General features: G+C 37.5%; 6 protein-coding genes across 6 annotated transcripts in view; 2 read left to right on the top strand and 4 right to left on the bottom strand.

The window, feature by feature from the left end:
- Positions 1-69: 69 nt before the first annotated feature.
- LOC100639216 (protein PBDC1-like) lies at positions 70-1018 on the top strand. The gene is made up of 9 exons (XM_003383233.3): positions 70-119; positions 165-230; positions 275-334; positions 379-419; positions 465-516; positions 560-607; positions 655-722; positions 783-826; positions 874-1018. Exons 1-9 carry the CDS (start codon positions 96-98, stop codon positions 948-950), a joined length of 480 nt encoding a protein of 159 aa, XP_003383281.1. The 5' UTR covers positions 70-95; the 3' UTR covers positions 951-1018.
- On the bottom strand, positions 925-5658 carry LOC109587365 (uncharacterized). The gene is made up of 9 exons (XM_020003608.1): positions 5586-5658; positions 5396-5535; positions 4948-5347; positions 4511-4680; positions 3300-3512; positions 3024-3192; positions 2125-2915; positions 1763-1930; positions 925-1715 (listed from the first exon to the last, which is right to left on the bottom strand). Exons 1-9 carry the CDS (start codon positions 5605-5607, stop codon positions 1005-1007), a joined length of 2784 nt encoding a protein of 927 aa, XP_019859167.1. The 5' UTR covers positions 5608-5658; the 3' UTR covers positions 925-1004.
- Positions 5659-5750: 92 nt separating this feature from the next.
- LOC109586682 (uncharacterized) lies at positions 5751-9459 on the bottom strand. The gene is made up of 8 exons (XM_020002895.1): positions 9191-9459; positions 8826-9123; positions 8353-8597; positions 8063-8229; positions 7702-7896; positions 7489-7657; positions 7232-7367; positions 5751-7108 (listed from the first exon to the last, which is right to left on the bottom strand). The coding sequence occupies exons 1-8, from the start codon at positions 9432-9434 to the stop codon at positions 5851-5853; spliced, it is 2712 nt and encodes a 903-aa protein (XP_019858454.1). The 5' UTR covers positions 9435-9459; the 3' UTR covers positions 5751-5850.
- Positions 9460-9628: 169 nt separating this feature from the next.
- On the bottom strand, positions 9629-16217 carry LOC100639091 (programmed cell death protein 4-like). The gene is made up of 10 exons (XM_003383232.3): positions 15667-16217; positions 13881-13990; positions 13635-13715; positions 13482-13559; positions 12597-12714; positions 12216-12372; positions 12003-12117; positions 11427-11534; positions 10399-10649; positions 9629-10107 (listed from the first exon to the last, which is right to left on the bottom strand). The coding sequence occupies exons 1-10, from the start codon at positions 15965-15967 to the stop codon at positions 10047-10049; spliced, it is 1380 nt and encodes a 459-aa protein (XP_003383280.1). The 5' UTR covers positions 15968-16217; the 3' UTR covers positions 9629-10046.
- A 79-nt stretch (positions 16218-16296) lies between these two features.
- LOC100633879 (fumarylacetoacetate hydrolase domain-containing protein 2-like) lies at positions 16297-19924 on the top strand. The gene is made up of 7 exons (XM_011410654.2): positions 16297-16705; positions 16862-17090; positions 17463-17522; positions 19010-19172; positions 19365-19473; positions 19560-19647; positions 19708-19924. The coding sequence occupies exons 1-7, from the start codon at positions 16392-16394 to the stop codon at positions 19768-19770; spliced, it is 1026 nt and encodes a 341-aa protein (XP_011408956.2). The 5' UTR covers positions 16297-16391; the 3' UTR covers positions 19771-19924.
- A 940-nt stretch (positions 19925-20864) lies between these two features.
- Positions 20865-22620, bottom strand: part of LOC105315881 (serine hydrolase-like protein) — a 3834-nt gene continuing 2078 nt past the window's right edge. Inside the window, exons 10-11 of the mRNA XM_020003598.1 lie at positions 22496-22590; positions 20865-20953 (exon numbers count right to left, since the gene is read on the bottom strand). Of these exons, the coding sequence (XP_019859157.1) occupies positions 22556-22590 (35 nt within the window). The 3' untranslated portion in view covers positions 20865-20953; positions 22496-22555. The remainder of the gene's footprint in view (positions 20954-22495; positions 22591-22620) is intronic.

Genomic DNA, 22620 nt, shown 5'->3' with positions numbered 1-22620 from the left:
AATAGACACGCCCGTCACCTACTGACCACGCCCATAATTAAACCTGGGTCCTTGTGCGCATGCGCCAAGTCACGTGCGTTTTTAAGGCAAAAAACATGGAAGAACAGTTAGCAGGATTGGTGAGTGGCTTCTTTGTTTTCTATCATCTTTTTGATATCATTTAGGGCATTGAGGGGTCAATGGCAGCTGCTTCAGCCATCAGTTCAAATGCAGAGAACTATACTAATAATGTTTGTCTATTTTTTGTCATTTTATGCTCATTTTTTTACATTAGCCAATGATTGAGCAGTTGTGGGCTATAAAAGCCATCAAATATGCAGAGACACACATGAGAGTGAGTTATCATTGTAGCTCTTGCTAATAAGACTAGTTTCTTAGCTGTTAAAAGCTGCTGATGCCAAGTCTTTATCACTGACAAAGTATAAAATAGTACTCCATCATTGTGGACTTACGTAATTATTTAGATATGATGATGAAATGTATCAGAAATTGCAAGAGGATTTTAGTGATATTGATGTGAGATTTTTAGATAATATTTCATCATTGTTTGTTTTTATAGGTTAAATGCCTTGATCCAGACTCGATAAAGTCTGCAGAAGCTAAAGAAGTTAGTGCTTGACTATTTAGCAATAAAGTTTTTTGTTTTTCTTTCAGAGATGGCGGCCATTTTGTAACAGCTATGAAGAAATGATCCAGGACTTTAATTTTGGCACTCTTTTAAGGTAAAAAGCTAAGCAGCTATTATTAAACTTTTGCTATACACTCTGTATCTTCTCAATTAGAATTGATCCTTCAAAAGATTATTCTGAAGACAATACAATTTTGGGTACAAGAATTGACTTAATTTATATATTCATTATTACTATTTTCTAGTGCCCAGGGCTCAGTTTATAGCAATTGAAGTTGCTCGGAATAGACTAGGTCTTAACAGTGTTCATCATTCACAATAATAAGAAATAATTAATCTAATTTTATAACAACAATTTAATTTTAAAATAGCTTCATTATTGGAAAGTCATCTGCATTGCTTCTATTTGGTGAAGTATATTATCCATTAGGAGTGAACCGTCATTGAATTCAACAGTGTTCATACACTGAGAAACTAGCTCTGTCATAGCAGGCCATTCAATTGTTGCTAAACCCTCGCTAACGTTTGAAGTCAAATCACCAGTTGCCATTGTGACCAGTAGCAATGCAAATTGATTTAAGTCGTTTGAAAGTGAAGTAAAAAGTTCATCATTTTCATGTGAAACTGGTTCATCATCATTAGTTAAAGATACGAGTAGCTGTGCTTGGCATATTTTTTTATCTTCATCTTTTTGCAAGAGAACTGAGTGTGGGCACAGCGAAACATCAAACTTCTCCCTCAGGTTGTTCTTGTGAAGATGAATGAGAGCTTGAAATGTATGAAGGGACACTGTGTAGACCTCTTGTCTCTCTAGCTTGTTTCCTTGCTTACATTCAGCCTCAAGAGTGCAAACTTCTTGTCTGCTCCTTGTTGAAGCTGATAGTGTAATGATGTCATCTTCAGTAAAGCAAAGAGTGATGCTTGGATGCTGTACGTCAGCTAATGCTCTCCAAAATGATGAGCCCTGTGGCTTTTGGCTACTTCCTTGCTCTTTTTGGCTACCTTCACAATGAAGAAATTTAATTAATTCTTCAGCTTCTCTCAGCCCTTTTGCTGTAGTAAGCATCTCTTCCGTCATGATAGCAATCTACAATGTACATTAATCATCAAGTTAGAGGATAAAATTAAGTTTACTTGTTTTTCTAATTCTGTGATGGAGTTTTCATTCTCTTTCTCTTTCTGTTCTCTTGCTTCTAGCTTCTTCTTCTCTTCTTGAACCTGGGCCTCAATCTCATTTATTGCTATCTCAGCTGTTATGGCTCTGTCTTCTGAATCAAGGAGCTGTCTTTCCAGCTCTAATACCTGCAACAGGCCATTCAATATAATTAAATTAATATTGACATGCATGTAGCAAATGTTAACAAACAAAAACGAGACTCATAAAAGCACCTAATTATAAACCCTGCTATATAATAGGTGTGAATGGCTAGTTAAAATGCAAACAATGCCTCACATATTCACACTACTTGTTGGCATTTTCCTACACTTCATTTTACCTGTTCAGAGTATGCTATTGTGTCATTATAAGATGCACACAACTTCTCTTCAGAAGTCTTGAGCAATCCTTCCAGAGTAGCTACTTGTCCCTCTAGCACTAGTACTCTACCTTCAGCTTCTCTGCATTTCTCCTCAGCTTTGATGGCTCTTTCTTCCATAGCTCTTGCTTTTTCTTCTGCTATTACTGCTCGCTCTTCAGCTGTCATGATTGCTTTGTGAAGGACTTCCTCAACCTCATTTGTCCTTCCTTTTGCAATGATTAGCTGCTGCTCCAGGTCTTTGATTCTTTGACTCATTCCTGCAGTAGCTGCATGCGATAGTGAAGAATCAACAGACAGGCGCTTTGGTCTGTATCGAGATGGAAGCTGAATAGCATCAACTGATGAGGCTTGAGTTTTTCCAATTAAAGGTCTTGGGACGTCATACATGTGCGTCCCTTCAACACTTGATGCCTTTGCCATTGATGATGGCTCTATAATGGCATGTGGGTCGAGAATGGGCTGGAGTGGTTTGTCACTTGTGTCCAGCTCATCTTCATTGCCTTCAGGTATCACGGGAAGAGGAGTGCTTCCTCTTACTTCAAACTCTCCTTCTTCATCTTCATCTTCTTCCTCCTCCTCCTCCACTACCATGAGTCCCTCTTCTTCTTGAACTATTTCCAGAAACTGATGCTTTTTCTCCTCCTCTCTGATCTGGATCTGTTGCACTATTTGGAAGTATTCCTCAGAAGGTGAAGCATCATTTTCTCCCATTACTACGCCTAGTTTCCAATCTCCATCAGGAGTAGCAACTGCATGAAATGAAAATTAAAAAAAAATAATCTATAATTATCTATATGCTTTAGCCTTTAAAACCTAATTCATTGCATGCAATTGTAAGTGCATATATTTCTGCCTACCAGCTTCAATAAGAGCACAGGCTGTTAGTGCTGGTTGCTGACTGGCAGTTTTGCCCCACTGCCACTCCCTAACGCCACCAAACACAATCACCAGTATACGACTTGCATTTATTGATACTGAGACCATGGAATGGAAGTGACGATATGCAATAGACTCCAAAAGGAAAACCTACAGCAAAGAATAATATTAAGTCAAGCCAATAAAGAATAAAGAATCTATAAATTCTACATAAACAGCTCTCCATATTTGTATTAAATAAGTTTATTCATTTTTACTTGTGTCCATCTATTTTGCTCAATATCTAGTACCCAAGAGTCGCTGAATGTTCTGCCACTTGTGCTACGTCCTCCTAACATTAGAAGGATTGTTCTGTTGTGTCCAGTTAGTGAGCTTGACAAGCAGACCATAGTGTGGTCCTGTCGTCCAGAAGGACTAGAGTCCTCCTCTCTTTCTCCCTCTGTCCTTTTTATTTCTAATTTCTTCCAGACCTAAAGATATTTATTATTAGTCAAACATCAAAATTTGATTTTTGAGAAACTTAAAAATGTATCAAAAAAATTATAAAATGGAGAATTTTATCCTTTTAAATTTTTAATGAAATTTCACTAAAGTCTCTGTACTATAATAGCCCATGGTATTTTCTAAAAAATGGCTTCAAAATTATTCTCAATTTTTATTACATTTTCCGATGCACATTGATGTACTTATGCTGTGTAGAAAGTTTGAATCAATTCCAATAAAAAATTTTTGGGTTATGGTCATTTTAAAAAACTGGCCATTTTTTGAAAAATACCCAAGGCTATAGCCCATGGTTTTTTTCAAAAAATGGCTCCGAAATCACCCCCAATTTTTATTACATTTTCTGATACATATTGATGTACTTATGCTGTGTAGAAAGTTTGAATCAATTCCGATAAGAAATTTTTGAGTTATGGTCATTTTAAAAAACCAGCCATTTTTTGAAAAATACCCAAGGCTATAGCCCATGGTTTTTTTTCAAAGAATGGCTCCAAAATCACCCCCAATTTTTATTACATTTTCTGATACATATTGATTTCCTTATGCTGTGTAGAAAGTTTGAATCAATTCTGATAAAAAATTTTTGAGTTATGGTCATTTAAAAAAACCGGCCATTTTTTGAAAAATACCCAAGGCTATAGCCCATGGTTTTTTTCAAAGAATGGCTCCGAAATCACCCCCAATTTTTATTACATTTTCTGATACATATTGATGTCCTTATGCTGTGTAGAAAGTTTGAGCTGATTTTGACTTCAATTTTTTGAGTTATGACCATTTTAAAAAATTCAAAATTCTATACCCAAAGTTATAGCCTTTGGTCTTTAATCTAATTCTTGAGCAACTTTAAAAATTTGTAAAAGAACCAAACTTGATTGGAATCAGTTAAAACTTGATACACAACATAAGAACATATATATATGCATACAAAAGTTGTTTTCCTAAATGAAAAAACTTATATGTAACTTACAACTGTTCCAATGTCAATTATAGTCATAATGTAAATATCATTTACACAGCTGGATTTCTGAGGCTGATACCCGCCAAAAAGAATGGCAGAGTTTTCAGATATTTTGGTCAAAGTAAAGCCGGCACAAGGAGGTGGGATATCACCAGTATGGGTTGGAATGATCCATGTACCTATATATGTAGAGAAAATGTAAGCAATAGTAACTCCTTATCTTATTATGGTATTACTAGTAAGCTAACATAGTGCACCATTATACATACTGTGACTGACCTTATGGAGGCTGTGATGAGTAAAATGGAATAGATAAGGAAGATATGGCATGCAACAAGGAAATAGGAATTTAATGAATACTATGCTGCATTAAAATGTTCTTATATTGTGTGATTTTTGTTCAATCAAGTTTAGATTTATATATTTTACAATTCATTAATACGTACCGTTTCTGAGTGCATAGAAGTGTAGCTCATTGGTCCAACCCCAGTCAGGGTTTTCTTTCCAAGGTATGTAAGTGGCTTCGGTGAGGTTTGCCGAACAGAGAAGACCAGTACCTCCAAGAATGCAAAGATAGTCCTCGCTGTTCAAGCTAAAGCCAAACATCCCACATCGAGTCTTCTTCATTGGAGTTTTTCCGGGATTCTTAGGCACCACTTCTCTCCATACGTTGGTGAGTGTATCGAGACAATAGACTGTATTGTGACGACACCAGTCATGCCCACAGAACCCGCCAAAGAAATAAAGATCATATCCAACAGCTGCACATGCCTGACCCCTAACGCCTAGTGGGGGATTCCCTATTGTTTTCTCCTGGATCCACTTTGCTGTACGTACATCAAATACCTTATGAACAAAGAAGTGACACATGAGCAGTATGTACAGCCATTATACCTCTACTACAGAAGTGCACTGTGTCTTTATGGGGCTTTGATGTACTTCAGGTAGACCTGCTTGCATCCCACCCCATACAACTGCTTTGTTGCCCAGTGGTACACAAGAATGACCCCATCTTGCTTTGGGTTGGTATCTCTCTGGTAGATAAGAGACAATTTTAGTATCAAAGTACAAGCACATTTCCTACTTTGAAAAAATCTTTTAAGCATATTGAGATTTGAGGCCCCTCTAATGCAGTCTTCTCTCTCTGCTTTTGTAATAGAGATATTTGCTGCAACTGCCAAAGGTTTAATAAATAAATGTAGTTAATTAATTATTTTATTTTAAGTGTATATATATAATAAATCACTAAAACTAGAAAATAAAATTTCTTACAATAATATATAAAATAGTAAAAATGTTAGTTCACTCTTGCTTAATTATGAATAAAACCTATCACATTATCATCAGTTTTAAAGTTTATGGAGATCATTGAGAAGAGTATCAGCAGGAGGTCTATCAGCATCGAGAACTGAAGTGCAGCTCCTGATCACGCCAGCAAGGGATGACCACTTCACAGAACCAAGCAAAGACTCCCTACCAGCTGCCTCAACTGGAGGCTGCTTTCGAGTGACAGTCTCCAGTAAAACAATACCAAAACAAAAAATATCGAATTTGGTATTCAAAACTGGGATACTGCTAGCTGAAGGAGAAGACAGTGAAGGAGGAGAAGGAGGTATGTAAGGTGGGTCAATGACTAAAGGGGTCTCAGTCGAAGCGTAATAAAAGTAATTTGCCGTAAAGAAATCGACAAGTTTAGCACGCCACTTCAATGCAAGTGGTTCGAGGATTATCCCAGAAGTGGAGACTGAACCGTGTACAATTGGATAGTGAGGGTGATTGTGTAAGTAACTCAAGGCCATGCTCACATCTAGAGATAGATTTATGATGTCTTGTTTTGCCAGAGCTTTCTTTGTCAATTGTTGCTGGAGGGTTATTGTCAGTGGCTCAGAGACTAACACAATTTCTCTCTCGTCTCCTAGTCCTTCTTGCTGCACGGAGGCATGCAGCAATTGAACTATATTTGGATGACGCAACTGAAACGATTTCACTAACTTGTGATTGAGTATAACATTACTGTAGGCATCGTTCCTTCCTCTTCTTATCTTCAATGTCTTGACAGATACGGGAAGACTCCTTTTATACAGGCCTGGTGCTGTATCCCCATAGCACCCTGTATCAATACTAGGGCCATTAGTTGCAATGTCTTTTTGCGGTACGAGGTGTAGCTTTAATGCATCACTAGTCAACTCTATGGCTATCTGCTGAGCTCTAATATCAAGACTAGTATCAATTAAAGGAGGCAATGGCTCAGTTAGACCAACTGTAGCTGCAGCTTCTGCTGGGGCAGGTGTTGGTTTACTTTTAGGCGTAAGTGCGGGTGAGCGAGAGAATAGTGACGTTGATTTCTTAGCTGTTGGAGGAGTGGCTCTTGTTAAAGGAGGCGTGCCACTCTTTGGAGTTTGAGGAGGCGTCGCTTTAGCTGGCGGTGTTTTTCCACCTGTCCTTCCGAGAAGAGGTGAGTGGGAGGAGGGTGGTAACGGTTGACTCTGTAACTGATGAACTTCTTGTTGCAATGACTGAGCCTTGCTCTCTGCCTCTTGTGCTCTTACCTGAGCTTGCTCGAGCTCACTACATAATCTCATGACCTCCTGTCCATCGGACACAACTCTATTAACAAAACAAAAATTATAAACAAAACTTTAACAATAGTTCCTGTGGGATTATTATTATTAAAAATGAAAGTGTTATGTATTGGGTCAACAAAACACGAGAAGATACATTTTCACTAACTTGTGCTGATCTTCTTTCCCATGCTTCAAAATGTGGAAGAGTCTTTGTATCAGTCTTCCCTTGTATTCCTCTGTCTCTCTCAGTATCTGACTGGCTAGCACTGCTGACATTTCCCAGTGATCATCAGAATTTAAACCTAAAAGAGAAAAAGACAAAAAGACAAAAAGAGAGAAAAAGCAAAAGTGAATAAAATAAAGAGAGACGAAACAATATTAAAAAGATTGAGAAGAAAGATAAAAAAGAGATTATTGTCGTACATATTTCTAGTACAGTTGTATCCGATAGCATTGCCTGATCACTGGCAGAAGCATTAGGTATCCATTCCTCAATGCCTCCATACATAACAGCATAGACACAATAGTCAGCAATGCTGAAGATTGAGAGCGAGTGCAAGTGGCGAAAAGCAACAGGCTGGGACACCTCAAGCTAAAAAACCAAGTATCATAATATCAGTTAGTATTTCTCATTACTTTTGTCCACATCCCAATAGAGCAATCAAGTATCCAAAGGTCTCCAAGGTTTTTCCACCTGGAGTCTCTTCCGCCTGCTATGAGTACCATTGGTTTTATCTGCCCAAAGAGAGGTCCTGATATGCAAACTGCAGTGTGATCGTGTCTCTTTGCCGGCTTGGGTTTATCTTGCATGATTTGGACTTTGTACCAGTGCTGAGAGAGAGAGAGAGAGAGATGTTATGAAAACTGTCAAAATCAACAGCTGCCAACAGCTCCATAACAGTCGAGTCACATGAGATACTTTATCATGATAACAGACACAAGTTACTCCCTATTACTCCCTTTACTCAGACATACACAGACAACAGTGACTACTTACAATTGAGGCTTTGCTTAGCTCAACGATGTAAGCATCGCTAAGACACTGCCCACTGGTAGAGTCAACCCCTCCATAAAGTAGAGCAGAGTTTTGTGTGATTTGTGTGAGTGTAAACCCAGCACATGGCGGAGGCCTTTCACCTCTGACTTCTGGAGTGATCCATTCCTCTTTATTGGGGAAGAAAAAAGTACATAAAATCATCGAACCATCATAAAAAATAAACGTTTGTTGAGAAGATAAAGTAAACCATTAAAAGAGGTCAGTTCTGATGCATCAAATGATTCATTTACTTGATTGCAGTGAGAAAATGTGAGATTCATTAGTCCACCCATTGTCTGGGTTCTCTTTCCATGGAATGTAAATTGCTTCAGACTGATTGGCAGAGCAGAGCATGCCAACTCCTCCAAAAACAAAGAGATAGTCTTCAGCTTCATCTCTGAATGCAACCATGCCACTGGAACTCTTCTTCATTGGAGACTGATAAGGATTAGCAATAGGGACATTGGTCCATGTATGGGTAGTGGTTTCAAAGTAACTGGAGAGAAGAGAGAGAGAGAGGGAGAAAGAGAGAGAGAGAGAGAGAGAGAGAGACGGGAAGAACAAGAGAGGGAAAAGAATAAAAAAGAGAAGAGAGAGGGAGAAGGTTGACAAAATGTTGTATATTCCTAATGTTGATACTTCATGTCCACATTAAAAACCTTTATGTACACTTTTTATTTCAATACATATGTCTCTTCTCCCTAGCTCTCTCTCTTTCTCTTACTGCAAACTAGAATGTCTGCACCAATCGTGACCACAATACCCTCCATAATAATAGATCCTAGTCCCAATAGTAGCACACGAGTACCCTCTGACGCCTAACGGAGGAGACCCATAAGTCTCAACTTCTGACCATTCTCCCTTCTTCAAGTCAAAGACGTCCATCATGGAGAGCAGTGAGGTCTTCTCCTGTGAACTGTGTACTTCCGGGAACCCTTTCCTCCACCCGCCCCACATGTACACTTTATCATTAACAGTCGCTGTGGCATGACCGTATTTTGGAACTGGCTCCTTCTTTGATCCTGGAGAGAGAAAAACAGAGAGAGAGAGAGAGAGGGTTGTCATTATAAATCTACAAGTACATCAAACCTTTCTCAGCCCTAGTATTATGCTTAGGCTCAAGGTTCAGAGGAGGAAGAGGTGGTGCAGGGTTATCCTCTCTATCTTTCAAAGGAGGGACGGCCTGCCCTTTATTCACTTTTCCCTCTATCACTCTCTCTTTCTCTGCTCCTGCTGCAGGCTGGACCACCTCCTCCTGTTCTTTCTTTCCTAAGTCCTCCTCCTCATCATCAAAAGGATTCAAACTCTTCTTCTTCTTTTTAGCAGTAGCCATGCAAGCACGCTGCCCCTCGGGTTTCACTCACTTTGAAAACGATTTCCTTCAGGAGGAGGATGACCAGGAGCTTGCCTTTTTCCTGCTGCACTCATTTTTGGAACGAGCCACACCTAATTTTTTGTACTGATTACGTCACCAAATTAACCACGCCTTTAATGAACACCCACGCAATTGAAACCATTAATTATTTTTTTCTTTTTTTCTTTTTAAAACAAATCAAACAATATAATGATATAATACAAGACAGTTATAGCACAGTAACAATAACAGATTGAACATAAGGCCTCCAAAAAAGAAATAAAATTCTCTCACAACCTCTTTTTTTTGGAAAATTAAAAATGACTGTTGCTTTTAAACTTTAGTGATTACTCCCTTTTTCTCCTTTAGCCAGAATAATAATGATAATAATAATAATAATAATAATAATAATAATAATAATAATAATGATAGTAATGTCCTAATAACTTGTGTACACTAGCAGGGGCTTCTCTAACTAGATAATGAGTGACGTTGTGTAGATACTTGACAAACACGAGAGAGGGCAGGGGCTGCATACAAGCTCAAAAAGTCCTAAAATTAACAACTGCGATGAGAGAAGCAACTGGATCCTCAGTATTCTGGATTCTTGAAGGCTCCTCCATCTCCTTCGCTGACAAAACGCTTGCGACCCCTAAAAAATAGAAAGTTTGAGCTGATTCCGATTGGAGTTATGGTTTTTAAAAAATGAGCTAATTTCTGAAAAATACCCAAGGCTATAGCCCATGGTTTTTTCCAAAAAATGGTTCCAAAATCACCCCAAATTTTTATTACATTTTCTGATACATATTGATGCCCTTATGCTATGTATAAAGTTTGAGTCGATTCTGATAAGAAATTTTCAAGTTATGGCCATTTTAAAATGGTCCATTTTTTGAAAACATTTGATGCTGTACATAATTAGCCTGTGCTTCTAAATTCTAACCTTTGAGGAACTTCCTGAGCAACTGCTGCAGAGACAAAGCCAGCCTGGAGTCCTCGCTCAATGAACTTGTTGAGGAGGAGATAAGCTTGAGGTATGTCAAGTACAATCTCGGTCATGTCGTTGAAAATGCGGAGAAAACCCTGCTGGAACTGATCACTAGTGATAAGGGTAGTGATAGACAAGTGTTGGAGGAGATCGATCATCTTCTGGGAACAAGAATCGCGCCCGTCCTCCATGAAAAGAATAGTAGCCTGTAATAAAGAAAAAGAGTAAAAGCTAAGTACTTAGGTACATGTACATGTACATGAATTTGGTGAATCATTCATATACATAATCTGTGATTGAAAACACTAACACATACTTGTTCTACATTTACTTAGTACAAGAAAGGGTCTAGAGCTTAAGTGGCTGACAACATTCATTGATAAAGTTTATCAGAAAAAGCCTCACAAATGTCAAGTGCCCACAGCAGCTGTGCCTTGTAACTTAATGATATCATGTATACACATTTCATAATATCAATGATAAGAAATGACACTTAGTGACTACTTCCAGTAAAAGAATTCACACACACACACACACACACACACACACACACACACACACACACACACACACACACACACACACGTACAATTCAAATAACACAGCTGCATGGAGGAGACTAGTCACATGAGAAAACAATGTGCAATGAATACTCTGGTACTCTGATGAAACACTAGCCCAGCTGGAGTGGGTGAGCTAGCTAGTACCTACTCTTTTGCTAGTACATGTACATTTATACTATGATTGGTATAAGGAGAAACTACATTGACACTATATAGAGGCAATGTGATAATACTTGCTTCCTACACAAAGGAAGCAGAAATGTACACAAAATAATTTTTGAATAAAAGATTGAGGGATTTCCCCTGGGAAAATCCAATGATATCCTTGCAACTATCTTAAAAATAATAATAATAATAATAATGAAACTAATAATAATGATGATAATGATGATGATGAATATTAACCGAAGATTCATGTACCTCATAAACAACTTCATGATGAAAATGAGGCACAGACAATTCCTGGAGGCAGCGAACAACTTCATCTTTGTCACCACAAGAAAGATACTCCTTGAGGATTAGGATAACCTGAGAGGGAGAGAGAGAAAGAGAGAGAGAGGGGAGGGGGAGAGAGGGGGAAGGAGAGAGTCAGAATCAGCGAGGGAAGGGCAGGGGATAGAATAACATTATCCACATATCTTATAAACAACAATATGCCCCAGACAAAACAAACCCATGGCCTCACACACACAATACGGTATCACTGTCAGTATTCAATGCATTGAGTCTATCATAAATGCATCAACACCACACGAGATAGCAAAAAACAAATACAAATAGACATGGACACTATACGGCTACAATTACTACCATTGAATTTGTATGAATTTCAAAATATAAATTGAATTAGGCTCATACTCACTTCCTCCATACAAGCTTACACACTCCATGTCTATTGTACTACATAATACAAATGCTGGCCAGTGTACACATGTGTGTGTATGTACACACACATGTGTGTATACATACAATATGTGAATGTCTTCTAGTTCTTACTTTTTCAATCAAGTGAGACAATGGTTGCTGTCCACCTCCTATGCCCCATATATTCTCAAGCTTGGCATGGCTGTGCCTCATGCCAAGCAAGACTTTAGCTCTTTTAAGAGTTTTACTGTATAAAATGAAGAGAATGACAATAAAACAAGGAAACATAGAAAGTGACCACCACAGTGCATATGTGTGTGTGTGTGTGACTGTGACTCTGCTTACAGTACACATGGGTCACTGGTGGTGTGATGATTCTGTACATAGGCGGGTGGGATGCAGTCATCAGCGACTGCCCTTGCTATGAAGCTACCAAGGACTTCACAAGCATTAGGGACATCAAGAGATAAGTCATTCAATTGCTGGAGTAGAATATCAAAACCTAATAGAGAAGGAAGGAGATTGAGGCTAAGAAACAAGTAGTAGAGACATTGTCCAATAACAAAACAGGTACATAGTACTGTCTGGCAAACACCAATGAGTTAGCTAACAAACTTGTTTTTAAAACAAGTTTGCTAATTCATGTATTAGTATTATGTGGTTCAGTGCTCAGTAGTAAGAGTAGTAATGGAGAAGGCATAAAAATACAAATGTGGGATATTATACCTGTGCTGATTTCACGGGCATTTATGACCTGCCCACACAAATAGGAGATCAACTGTGAGGCCATTTCACAGTTGCACTGCTTGTTCTCCATAGCTAGAGCAATCAATGAACGAATAATCTGTAGAGAGAAAGAGAGAGAGAGAGGGAGAGAGAGAGAGAGAGGGGGAGAGAAAGAGAGAGGGGGGGAGAGAGAGAGAGAGGGGGGGAGAGAGAGGGGGAGAGAGAGAGAGAGGGGGAGAGAGAGAGAGAGAGAGAGAGAGAGAGAAAGAGAGAGAGAGGGAGGGGAGAAGAGAAAGTGAGAATATAACAATCATTTCTACAGAATAATATCAGATTAACACACACAGCACCTCCAGAGGGAAGGTGGAAAGAAAGACTATCAAGTTAGCAGCATAGACACTTTGGGAGATTCAAATCAGACACTTCAATCAGAACTGGCTGGCAAGCCCGTCGCTTATAAATCAATTTATCGAAACGATATTACCGTAACAAATTGAATTCAAAACCCTTTGAATGGCTTTCATAGCTAAGTGAGGTGCATCTTGAATTACAAGGCAGGCTGATAAGGTAACGCTTTGCTAGAGCAACTCATGAATGTCAGCAAAATACACACTACAACTCATGGTGGAGCAACTGTGTGTATACACTAAGTTATGAAACTGTTATCATTATCATCTCACAGGAACAGCAACAGCACAAGCACATGTACATGTATAAGTGACATGATGGAGTACGTGTAAACATGATAATGAGAGAGAGAGTATGAAAACAGATAAAAATCAAATAATAGTATAATACATGTCAGTGAATGGCTGCATTGAAAGGTGCTGCCACTACATGCATGTAGTAAAGTAAGTACATGTACAATGTATGTGTGTTATTCACTTCTGGCTTTATGTTCTTAATATTCAATTCTTGCAAGGTGACAAGAACTTCATCTTTGTCATTATTATCAAAATACTCCTAGAGGATAACAGAACAATGATCACAAACTGCATTAGAGAGCAGTAACTGTAGTGTACACCTATTATATATTACTTTAAAAAGAGCTTCAGCCTGTCTGTTGAATTCATCAACTTTCAGCTGAGGAGAAACGGGTGAGTCAATGTATGTGTCATCCTACACAAAATAAAATGCAATATCAAATGATCACAACAATAATAATACAATAATTTAATAAGCAACAATGCATCTACATGTGTACATGTACATACATGAATGAAGGATCATTGTTAGTTTACGAGCAAATTAATCACTAGTTAGTGATCATTGTGCATTACTCACATCTGCTTCGTCGGAGTCATAGTTAGGATCACGAGAGTCTTTGATGTGTCCTCCTTCTTCGTCAAAGAAATCGATTGGTTTGCCCCAAGTACCTTTACCACCTGCACCACCTGTTCATAGGGAAAAAAGACAATAGATTTAACCCTGTGATTTAATAATTTTAAATAATGATAATTACATGAAAGGGTATCATTGTTGCATTATGGCTGACCATACAAGTTCTATAGCTTTAATAGTTCAAAGGATTGATAAGCATCATAAGGAGAGGTATTATGTCATTAATATTCAATTGTCTATAGCTTATCACCTAAAACCACACTAAATACTCAAACAAGAGAACTGCCTAACACAGGTGGTACATGATAATGCACAAAACACAAGAAGAAACAAAAATGAAGCTAATTCATACTCATAGAGCTCTGTATGATGAAATGAGTGCATACATGTACAACTACAGAGACTGCTAACTGTCAGCAATAATAAGGCACAGCTGCAATAGTGTGGATTAGAACAGCCAGCTAAGCATTACTCATTCTCACACTATCACATTATTATGAGACTCACTCCACTGCTGACAACACAACACGGTCTCTGACTTGGCGTAACTTAATGAGCTTCTAGAACATTCTACGCTAATGACATTCATTGTCCCCCGGCAGACCACATGGATCAGGCTCAGCCAAAGTAAACAAAGGCCATAAAAGGAGGCCACTGTATTGTACACACAATGTTTATGAGAAAAAGGGATGATGCAATGCAACAAGCATACATTGCTACTTTGAATGCAAAATCAAAATCAGTTGATAGTCAATAGGTTTTGGTTTTGATATAACACATTATAGCTAGAAGGCATCAGACATAAGCCCCTTTAGCAGATAGACATACACAAATACAAAGTATAGTAGAGGCAAGTGGTTAGGAGGTGGTACTGAGAAAGTTATGATAAGAGCCCATACAAGGGTAAAGTCTGCACATCAGAAATAAGTAAACAAGGGCATTGAAGCACAGCAAAGAGCTTCTTTGTCAGAATAAAAGCTACCAAATATGCAGGGAATTAGGAAGTAAGTAAATTAGGGCAGCAATGAGATTGAGAGGTGTTGCAAGATGAGAAGAGGAGGACTACAATGTGGAGCTATAGAAGGAGCGTGCTTGATAAAAGGTTTCATTCACGGCTGTTAGTCAAAGCCTAGTGTTAATTACAGGATTAAACTGTGCATTGTAAAGGAATGTAATTTGAACTGAGAGACAGAAAATTTGAATACTATAAATATTCAATTAGAATACTAGAATACAATTATTGATGAATAACTTCACTTTTGTAGTGGTATATTGAATATTCTACAAACTATTCATTAGGAACAAAAAGCATATTAAAAGATGTACATGTTGACATACACCCACGCATTTAATGCCCAAATAAGGAAGGGTTAGACTCTTGATGATAGATGAGGAGATCAGCTGATGGAGGATCGAGAAAATGAAATTAAAAACAAACACTTACACATATACACATGCATTGAATATAGTACTGCAGTCATAAGCAAAAAAATGCAAAAGGAGGATTTGAAATGTGCACAAGCAATCAATCAAACACGTTTGTATAGTATTCATAGCCCCATTGATGGGTAGTAAACAAACACAACACCGTGCAGTAACTGGGGGAGCCTATCAAACCCATACAAATTGCTACTGCATGTAAGGAGGTGTTGGGTAGAGATTCAAGGCAGCAATCAACAGTTTCATAGAGCTAAAGCCATGACAAGAGACTGCACCAATAACCACTTACCCTTCTTTGGCTTGCCTCGACCTTTCCCGGAGCGGGAAAGGTGTCTATCCTTCTCGGCTAGCTTCCTGAGCTTTGAAGGAGCTATCGGACGAGGCGGTGGCGTACCAAGAGACTCGTCGTCCTTGCTGCCACTGGACGAGGTCCTCCTGCGTCTAGACTTGCCCGAGGCGCCATTTGCTTGTTGTTCCTGCTGCGTTATGGAAACGGTGAGGTCCACAGGTACTTGGATGCTCTCCGGAACTTCAAAATGGACTGATTTTTGTGACCCTCCGTGGGTCGTTGCAGGGGTATCTATTTCCATCTGATTTGGTGCTGGTTCGAAGATTCTTTTTCAAGAGGGAGTGAAGTGTGTGTACGAGAGTGTGGGCTTGCGTATTATTCAGGGAAAGGCAGAAAATGCTGCTTTGTCTCTTGTTTTTCTTTCCCAAAGACTTATCGCTCTCTCGTTACTCTCTTTTAGAGTATTCCACCACACTGCTGCTCCTCTTTTCTGGTCTCCCTCGGGCTTAAAACCTTCAGCACAAAAACAAAAAACAACAAAAATGTAATTTTGTCTAAGTAGGAGAGAAATTTGTATCAGTTTTATAGACGCCAGCTAAAATTATTAATGAGGACACGTCATCTACTTGCTCCACCCATAACAGGATTTCTGAGCTGATTATCATTGATTTTCTCGCTAATTTTATGCTATTTTTTCCATCAAAGACGGACTTCAAACAGTGAAAATGCTTGCAAAATATTTATCTAGATCAGTAGCTAGCTCTACAGGAGTTTTTCAACGCTGTTTGAGAGACTTTGTCCCTTTTCAAGCCACGTGTACAAGAACCCGGAAGTTATCCGGAAGTGTGCGAAAAGTAGGCGAGAAAATGGCAATAAGACTGGTCCAGTTTCAGCTAAGCAAAGAGGAGTCTCCTAGGGTAGGGGTAGAGCTGGAAGATGGAGGCAATGTCGTTGACGTGACAAACATTGACGAGGCAATACCAAAAGACATGCGCTCATTCCTTGAGAACTGGGACAGCAGCCTCTCCGCAACACTCCGGTAATCTCCGTGCACCATTCCCACTATTTTTGCAATGCATGAGCCATCATATCTATAAAGGGATGAATTAACTACATTGTGCAAAAAGCTACATTACATACTTGTGTGGGGAGACGCATACAAGCTAAACCGTTACTTTTCTTCATCCATTTCTAGAGCTCTAGAGCAAGCCAAGTCCCAAGGGCAGGGTATTATAAGTCGTTCAGATTTATTACTCAAGGCTCCAATATACAACCCAGAGAAGCTTATATGCATCGGGCTTAACTACATTGATCATTGTACGGAGCAGAATGTTCCAGTTCCTGTTGAGCCTGTCGTGTTTAGCAAATTTGCATCTGCAATCACAGAGCCTAATGGACCTGTGGTGTTATCGCCATTGACAAATGTAAGGAGAAAGAGGGAGAGAGAAAGAGGAAGGAGAGAGAGAGAGAGCGAGCTAATACTATCATACTACTATCATAATGCTACCGAGTGCTCTCTTTACGGAAATGTTGTTATGTTTAAAAGTTGTATTCTCGTAAAGAAATGTCAGATGGTATCATCGGGGGTGTATTTCGAGTGGCATAGATGTCTACAAGCTGCAAACTATGCTGTTATGTCCCCTTACATGGGTCAGGCATTGTGTACATCATTCAGCACTTGTTTGGTAGCTGTACCTAATAATCTCTCTCCTCTCCACTAATAATATCAAGAGTACATGATAATATAGATATATATTATATTTCTTTTCTCAATTCTCTCGATTCCTTCTTATTAGGAATTAGACTATGAAGTTGAGCTTGCTTTCATAATGTCAAAGGAAGGAAGGAACATCCCAGTGAGTATGAAAGAGAAAGAGAGAGAAAGAGAAAGAGAGAGAAAGAGAAAGAGAGAGAGAGAGGGAGGGAGGGAGGCAGTCCATCAATGAGTGTAGTAATGACTTATATAAACCTTTTCAATGGGGAGGCAGTCTCTAGTTCAAAGGTGTATGCTAATCCTTTCACCTTTCCTACTGAACCTGCTTTAACAGCATCTACAAGAGTTAGATGTGATAAACTTGAGGAAGAGAAGAGGTTTCTATAATTACATTAATACTGCTATTGGACTATAATCTCTTCCTCTTTTTTGTATAATTATGTTTATATGCGTCTATTGTTTGATTGGACAACGGGGGAGTGAGAAAATTTTTTATAGACAATAACATCTGTCATTCATGATAAAATGTGAATTAGCTATTACAAATGTACATATGCTGTGAGAGCGGAGTCATATTCATAGCTGTTCATGAGATATACTGTTAAGATTATTGTTATGATAAATCTTTATAGAAATGGATTTTTAGTAGTTGATAAACAATGGGCCCATTATGCTATAGCTCTGTGAGGCTTGTGTCCACCTCACCACCCACCACCACATGATGCCCTGAGGCTCAGAAGCGTAGCATTTGCTATTAAATAAACGTATCATGGAAATAGGAAGAGAGTACTATTCACTTCAAAAAAAATTTTTTTTTAATATTTATAAGGAGACAATGTATGCTTTGGCTTGGTTATAAGCTGCACACTGTTGCTCTATAAGAAAATAGCATTATAAGATTGTTGTCCTTCTAAGCTTTGTAAGGTATGAGAGTTTTTATGTTTAGTCTCTCTGGCTCATTGAGCAAGGCTAGCTCATGCCAACAGTTGTAAAACGATGCTCTGATTTTGTGGGCATGCCCAAAGTTTGATTAAAAAAGCTCAGGTTTACGTATCACCTGTGAGGTGTGGAAATATGATCAGTGTGTACTGGACTTTTGATAATAATGTTTTGGAGAGTGTATTGACTTGAGATGAAATCATTGCTGATAGTCTGTGTTTATCTGCCCTCTCTCTCTCTCTGTCTAATGTTAATGAGGTCAGGAGTTCATCAAGATAAAGACTGTTACTTGTCCAGAGTACCTATACATACTGATGTAATGACTGATGCAATGTCTGTCACCTATCAAAACTAGTAACACTGTAAAATAGTTCAATACCTTCAAAAAGTGGCTTTGAAATTGCATGTTAACTTAGTCCAGTGTTCCTTTAAACAATCAGTTATACCATTTACACATAAAGCTGATTAGACTTCAAGTGTTGCATGGGATATATAGAAACCAACATTATTAATTCATTTATGATGGTTGAAATAAACCTAGGCATCATATTCCTTGTCTATTCATGATTCCCTATTATTATTATTATTATTATTATTATTATTATTATTATTATTATTATTATTATTGTTATTTTTATTATTATTATTATTATTATTATTATTATTATTATATTATTATTATTATTATAGACTTCAGATGCAATGTCATACGTGGCTGGGTATACAGTAGCTCATGATGTCAGTGCCAGAGACTGGCAGATGAAGAAGAATGGGAAGCAATGGCTCCTTGGGAAGACCTTTGACACTTTCTGTCCTTTAGGACCAGCTCTTGTAACAACACCATCCATCTCAGGTAAGGATGAGGGAGAGAGGATAAATACCAGCATATAATACAGAAACTTAATTTTTGATAATATAATATAGAGGCAGCCAAAATGCATTAGTTAAATAACAAAGTCTGCCAAATACTAGCCACACCAAAAATCCAATGTTAATTATGCCAACGAACATAGGATCATTTAATTATTTATTCTTGTATTTTCAGATCCTCATAATTTGGGCATTAGGTGTCGTCTAAACGGTGAGACGGTACAAGATTCAAATACCAACCAGCTGGTGCATAAAACTGAAGGACTTGTCTCATACATATCACAGTATGTCACTATACGTTACACCGTTCAGTATACCCTTGTATACTTCAGTATACTCTAGTATATTTAATTTGTATATTTTATTGCAGATTTGTTACACTTAAGCCAGGTGATGTTGTTTTAACAGGCACGCCCCCGGGTGTGGGCTGTTTTCGTAAGCCACCCCTTTGGCTTAAGGTACATGTATAAGCATCAGCAATGATGTCATTGAGTTGTAATGTTGTGTTCTATTTTTAGAAAGGAGATGTGGTAGAGTGTGAGATTGATGAGATAGGAAAGATCAGAAATGTCATACAATGATATTAGTGATATTAAAGCTATGCACCAGCTACTGCTGCCTCACACACACAATCTCATTTAAACATTTATTCCTTTTATAAGCTACTTTTATATTTTGTTTAATAACAATATTTGATTATTAAATATAATTACTGATTTTCTGCTGTAAATTTAATCTATGCTACAGTTGGATATTTGCTGCCAATTGTTCTATGACAGATTTTCAATTAGAACTACTATATGCTAGTATTTAATTATTTATCAAAAGCTTGTGAATGAACTATTCAAATAGACAGTTCATACAAACTTTAAGGATTTGTGACACAAACAAATTTTAACCAAGTCCCTTGTTTTAAACAATGCCTGTTATAACTGAATTTTATTGCATAATAATTTAAAGGTAGAAAAATTATCAAAGAATAAAACAAAATGGGATTCTCTAATCCATTTTCAAAGGTTTATTATTCCATTTATAAAGCAATGTTAGTATTAGTACAGAAAATATGATAAATAAGGTCCAATATAAATTATACTAGCTCTAGGAAGCTGAGGAGGAGGATGATAATAGGAACTGGTTGGCGAGTGCTGCAATATCCTTGTGACTGTACAGCTGCAAATGATGACCCCCGGGAGCTGTTACAACCTTGATCTAAGGAGAAAATGTAGTTAATAATAAAATATTTAATAATAAACTAATGCATGGCAATTAATAACTTGCTTTGTCATTTCCGGCATTTTCTACTTTTTTATTCAATCCTTCCTTGAAAATACTCTCCTCAGCTCTAGAGAAGGTACATAGATACGATTCCAATACAAGTATAAGATGGAAAAGAGAGAGAAAGAGAGAGTCATACATGTAGGAACAGAAAGAGGGTGAGAAATAGATGGAGAGAAATAGTCTAATAGATGGAGTTTAGCTCACATTATTAACAGTGTTGGACATTGAATTGCTTTTATAAATTCTGCGTCTGTTTCATGAGGCAAGTACAACAGAGATGGCTTTGAGAAAAATAAAATAAAATAAAATAAAATAAAATATAAATATAATAATAGTTAAAATTGCAAATTCGTAATTACTTCTTTTAGTCTGTTGTCATGCGAAAATTTGTAGCCTTCGTCAATGCAGATAGAGCCTCTCCTTGCAATCACGGCTACGTCATCCCTTGATAAAAGACTGTCCAGTTTCTTATTAGCGTCCCACACTCTGGTGAAGGGGAGAGAGAAATAAAATTAAAGAAAAGGACAAGTAGAAAGGTCAGGCATAGTTGTTGAGCCATTCATGTCTCTTTTCAATAATGAATGAGCTAGTTTTAAAAAACATCTCTGAAGTACAGTATAAAATAACAAAAGGCTTTCATTATTAAAAGAGGATGAATTGGAGCCAATTGCAAAAATAAAAAGCAATCCCCACAATACTAAACAATTCACACTTTCTACAAAACAACACCAACATGCATGATGTAGCTGAGAATCTTAAAATTCTTTCCTTTTCCATTTTGGCAAAATTTGTCCCAAGACCATGTACTATAGTACAGGGACATTAGCCTGATTTTTGAGTAACTTTAAAAATTCATAAAAAATCCAAATTTGATCAGAATTAGCTCAAACTTGCCACACAACATAAGACCATGTATATGTATCAGGAAAATATATAATAATGGAGAATTCTCTCCTAGTCATTTTTGGCAAAATTTGGCTAAATCCCTGTACTATAGTACAGGGACTTTGGCCCGATTTTTGAGTAACTTTAAAAATTCATAAAAAATCCAAATTTGATCGGAATGAGCTCAAACTTGCTACACAACATAAGACAATGTATACGTATTAGAAAAATATATAAAAATGGAGAATTCTCTCCTAGTCATTTTTGGCAAAATTTGGCTAAATCCCTGTACTATAGTACAGGGACTTTGGCCCGATTTTTGAGTAACTTTAAAAATTCATAAAAAATCCAAATTTGATCGGAATGAGCTCAAACTTGCTACACAACATAAGACAATGTATACGTATTAGAAAAATATATAAAAATGGAGAATTCTCTCCTAGTCATTTTTGGCAAAATTTGGCTAAATCCCTGTACTATAGTACAGGGACTTTGGCCCGATTTTTGAGTAACTTTAAAAATTCATAAAAAATCCAAATTTGATCGGAATTAGCTCAAACTTGCTACACAACATAAGACCATGTATATGTATAAGAAAAATATATAATAATGGAGAATTCTCTCCTAGTCATTTTTGGCAAAATTTGGCTAAAATCCCTGTACTATAGTACAGGGACTTTGGCCCGATTTTTGAGTAACTTTAAAAATTCATAAAAAATCCAAATTTGATCGGAATGAGCTCAAACTTGCTACACAACATAAGACAATGTATACGTATTAGAAAAAATGTGACCATAATTGACAAAAGGGCCCTTATGGCGGATTTTAAAATTGATCGTTATAATGGAAAATATCAACCTGTGAGTGCTTTGTTAGACAATCATTGTTTCTAAAAGTTTTATGGTAACTTTTTGCATCCTGTGGAGTAATTTTATGACAAATGGGGCTCAGGAAGTTGGATTTCTTAGGCTAGAAAGACAAATTTCACTACCCGCCATAAGGTACCTTTTGTCAATTATGGTCACAAATATATAAAAATGGAGAATTATCTCCTAGTCATTTTTGGCAAAATTTGGCTAAAATCCCTGTACTATAGTACAGGAATTATAGTACATCTATAGTACATCAATGTAGTATTAATACCTAGTGACTATCTCATCCCATGTCTTGTACACTTTATTCTCAGTTGGAACTGGTGGAGAATTAAGAGATCTGCCTAATAATCGAGGGAGATCTTCCTAAATTATGCGCAAAAAACAATAATTTTT

This window comes from Amphimedon queenslandica, unplaced genomic scaffold (genome assembly GCF_000090795.2).
Source record: "Amphimedon queenslandica unplaced genomic scaffold, v1.1 AMPQUscaffold_13513, whole genome shotgun sequence".
In the NCBI taxonomy this organism is placed as follows: Eukaryota; Metazoa; Porifera; class Demospongiae; order Haplosclerida; family Niphatidae; genus Amphimedon; species Amphimedon queenslandica.
The sequence above is the reverse complement of the archived record's forward strand: the minus strand, read 5'-3'. Positions and strand labels throughout refer to the sequence as shown.